Source organism: Priapulus caudatus, unplaced genomic scaffold (genome assembly GCF_000485595.1).
Source record: "Priapulus caudatus unplaced genomic scaffold, Priapulus_caudatus-5.0.1 Scaffold593, whole genome shotgun sequence".
Lineage (NCBI taxonomy): Eukaryota > Metazoa > Priapulida > Priapulimorpha > Priapulimorphida > Priapulidae > Priapulus > Priapulus caudatus.
In genome coordinates this window covers 120,370-124,080 of record NW_014577654.1, presented here as the reverse complement: position 1 = coordinate 124,080, position 3,711 = coordinate 120,370, and the positions used below count along the sequence as shown (strand labels likewise).

The window sequence follows — 3,711 nt, the reverse complement described above, 5'->3', positions numbered from 1 at the left end:
ATATCTGCTCATATTACTCTGGTAAGGAGAATATCATATATCGTTATATGATATTACCTACTGTGATAATAATCCTTTGTATCTAGTTGCTACAAAAATGCCACGCAATGGCTAAAACAATTTCCGTCGCAGAAGACTGACCGTTCCGTCACCGGTGGCTTATCGTTGTGTGGCGGGTAGATAGCCGTTCCATGGTGGTTCGGCGACCGCCCTGTAGCAAATCTTTAACTAGTTGTTGTCCTTTTAAATCATGTAACTGGTGCTGCATTATTCAGTTACGGTGCTTGGCTAGCCCGTGTTGGACAAATGGTAACATCCAGGTTGGTCTACTCGCATTTAGTCAAATCTCAGAATAGTTAATAGTGCCATTTAGTCTACTTTCATCTACCTAGTCAGGTTTTGGTGTACCCTTTCCCTTATATTGCGGTATATTTGGGTCAAACATTGATTGCAAAATCACTTTATTTGCATTTTTATTATACACAGTATATTTACAAGCAGTAGGCCTCCTATGCATAGATATTCAGCATTGTTAAACATCACAAATCAATCAAATATTACACGTACAGGCCACACAACATGGACACTGATAAAAAATGATAGAATATGGTGAGTTATGCTTGATAGGAATTTTGCTAGCTCTGGCAAGTAATATCTCACATGTCGGTGTGAAACCCTCATTTTTGTTTCCCGTAACTTTAGGAGTGTAACTAGTCAAAGGTGTGAATGGCACAATGTCACTAATACTAGGAGAAATTTAAAATCTTGTGTGGATGCCAGTCAAAAGTCATATTTGACTTGTACATCTGTGTATTTATTATAAAATTTGAGAGTAGACTAAGTTGGAATTTGGAAATTTTCATGCTATCGTATTTGCTATTTTTGTCAAGTTCTATTCTCAATATTTATGTCTATATGTTTTTTATTGGTTTCTGCCGACTATGATTGCCTCTCAAAACTCATATTTTACATTTATAAATGATTAGTTAGTAGACAAATTGATAGCAGACAAAATGGGAATAGGGTAGATTTTTAGTGCAGGGACTAATCGGGAGTAGACGAAATAGGTGTAGAGCAACTGGAGGGTTTTGCTATAGACGAAAGGGAAATTTAGCGGTAGACGAAATGGGAGTAGACCAACCGGGAATAAACCGGACAGATTACTTTCCGTGGAAGAATGACATGTACAGGCGTTATTGTGTTTCAGCATGTATGGTGTGTTTCAGTAACCGGACTGCCTTTGTGGGCCTCCGTTGTAAGCTCTGGCGTTGTGTGCACGTTCTACACTTCTTTGGTGAGTATATATGCAGTCAACAGATTATGCTATTAGCTGTGTGTGTATGTGTGTGTGTGTGGTCGTGTGTCGGTGTGTGTGTTGTGGAATGCTGTCGAGGCGCCGCCGAGTGTGCGTGCGTGTGTGCGTGCGTGACTCGCGTGCGTCGCGTGTGTGTGTGCGTGTGTACGGCGGCGTGCGGTATTGTGCTTGTGTATGCTTGGTTAAGAGTGTTCTGTGTGATGTGTGTAGTGTGTGGTGTGATGTGTGTGTGGTGATGTGATAGTGATGTGTTGTGTTACGTGTGTGGGTGTGATGTGACAGAAAGAATCGAAAAAGGAGACGGAAAGACTGAAAGAGAGACGTGTGATCTAGAATAATGTGTTTATCAATCTTTAGTACCCATTACGCTGTCTATGGGGTAAAAGTGTGGCGTGTGCTGTGGCCTGCTCTGCGCGCCAGGTCGGGTTGCGTAGCGTGCCGTGCGTAGCAGGCGTGCGTGTGTGCGTGTGTGCATGTGTGCGCGCGTGTATGTGTTTGTATGTGTGCTGTGTGGGTAGTGTGTGTGTAGTGTGATAGTTGCTGTGCTGCTGTGGTGTGTCGTGTGTGTGTGTGTTGTGTGTGTGTGCTGTGTGTGTGTGTGTGTGGTAGTGTGTGGTGTGGGTGTGTGTGACCAAAGGAATTCCGAAGAGAGACGAACAGAGAGAGAAAGAGTTCGTCTATTGAATATGTGTTTTCAATACTTAGTAGCAAGCATTGACGGACGCCTCGTTCGCCCGCATGTAGACAATATAATCAATCATCCCGGGACCGAGCGCAGAATCTTAATATCTAGCTAATCTTACACCAGTAGGCGGACACTATCTTCACAAATAAAACAGAACGTAAAGCGGGTAGCATGCAGGGCCCTGACAGGAAGAGCTGACGCGCGGGCATCAAAGAGATTGCCCATGGTGACGCCCGCCCTTGTTTGTTCCGTGATGCTGGCGGCCGTGTGCCGCGTTTCCATGTTCACGTGCGAATGCCGCTGCTGCAAGCTGTAGTTGATGCGCCGTTGTCATGGTGACGTGAGCGCGGTGTTGTCATTGTGCCGGGGGCACTTATTGTGTCGAGGATGCGAATAGATCTAATACACATATCGTCTGCTGCAGGGTGGAATGAAGGCGGTCATATGGACAGACACTTTTCAGATGCTAGTCATCTTCGTCGGGCTGCTCGTCGTTATTGTGAAAGCAAGCGTTGACATCGGCGGCATAGGCGAAGTTTTTCGCATCTCTAACGAGGGAGGGCGTCTTATCTTTTTTAAGTGAGTGCTGACAGGCGCGTACTAAAAGTAGCCGATAATCGTGACCATGCTGGACACGTGTTCAACTTAACCTTCAGGCCCAACACTAATCATTTTATCCTGTCAAAAATAATTGAATCTGGTGTTGCCTTATAAAGATTAATAATAAAGAAATAATTCAGATGACGATAGCAAGTGAGTGGATTTATTTTCGCACTGATAACATTAATTTAGAATTATTAAAATTAATTTTACTGGAAATGGATATTGTACCACGGCTCGCTTAATATGGTCACTGATCCTGGTATTCTTCGGTTAGTCAATGGTTCAGACCTGATCATTGCGATACAATCGGGATTCGTTCACAATAGTCTTGTTAATTCTCGTTACGACGTGTTAAAACTCGTGTTAAACTCGTGTTAAAACTGCGCGGTCACATGCATGCGCGCTCGTGCGTACTCGCGGACGTACGGGAATGCGGGCATGCGGTAGTACACGTATACGTCCTACAACCACAGAATGCCACGCGTATTTCAGTATGGATCCAGACCCAACTACACGCACTACGTTCTGGAGCATGATCATAGGGGGCGGTTTTGTTTCTCTCACGACATACGCTACTAACCAGGCAACGGTGCAGCGATATCTCAGCATCAGAACTGTCAAGCGAGCAAAGTAGTAAGTATACAGTAGTAAGTATACAGTAGTAAGTATACATAAGTAGTAAGTATACAGTAGTAAGTATGCAGTAGTAAGTATACAGTAGTAAGCATACATAAGTAGTAAGTATACAGTAGTAAGTATAGATAAATAGTAAGTATACAGTAGTAAGTATACAGGCTGAAAGATGACACAGCCGTCAATATGTGCATGTTTATGTAACGAAAAGTGCAGACATACCATTATGTATGTATGTATATATATATGCAACATTTTATGTAAGAGGGCTGCTCTAGCAATCCATGCCTCTCTAAATATCTAATATTTCATTCACTGTAATAGCAGTCACCCATGCAACCGTGATTGCAGCTAAAGATAACGTAGCTGCCTTGCTTCCACTCTCAGAAGCTCTCAGCTCCCCTCTCTCTCTCTGTCATTCTCTCGCTCTCTCTCTCTCTCTCTCTCTCTCTCTCTCTCTCTCTCTCTCTCTCTC

General features: G+C 43.5%; 1 protein-coding gene across 1 annotated transcript in view; it reads left to right on the top strand.

Moving 5' to 3' along the window:
* Positions 1 to 3,237, top strand: part of LOC106811940 (sodium-dependent multivitamin transporter-like) — a 6,820-nt gene extending 3,583 nt beyond the window's left edge. The window contains exons 3-5 of the mRNA XM_014815683.1: positions 1,151 to 1,294; positions 2,425 to 2,579; positions 3,096 to 3,237. Of these exons, the coding sequence (XP_014671169.1) occupies positions 1,151 to 1,294; positions 2,425 to 2,579; positions 3,096 to 3,237 (441 nt within the window). The remainder of the gene's footprint in view (positions 1 to 1,150; positions 1,295 to 2,424; positions 2,580 to 3,095) is intronic.
* Positions 3,238 to 3,711: the final 474 nt, after the last annotated feature.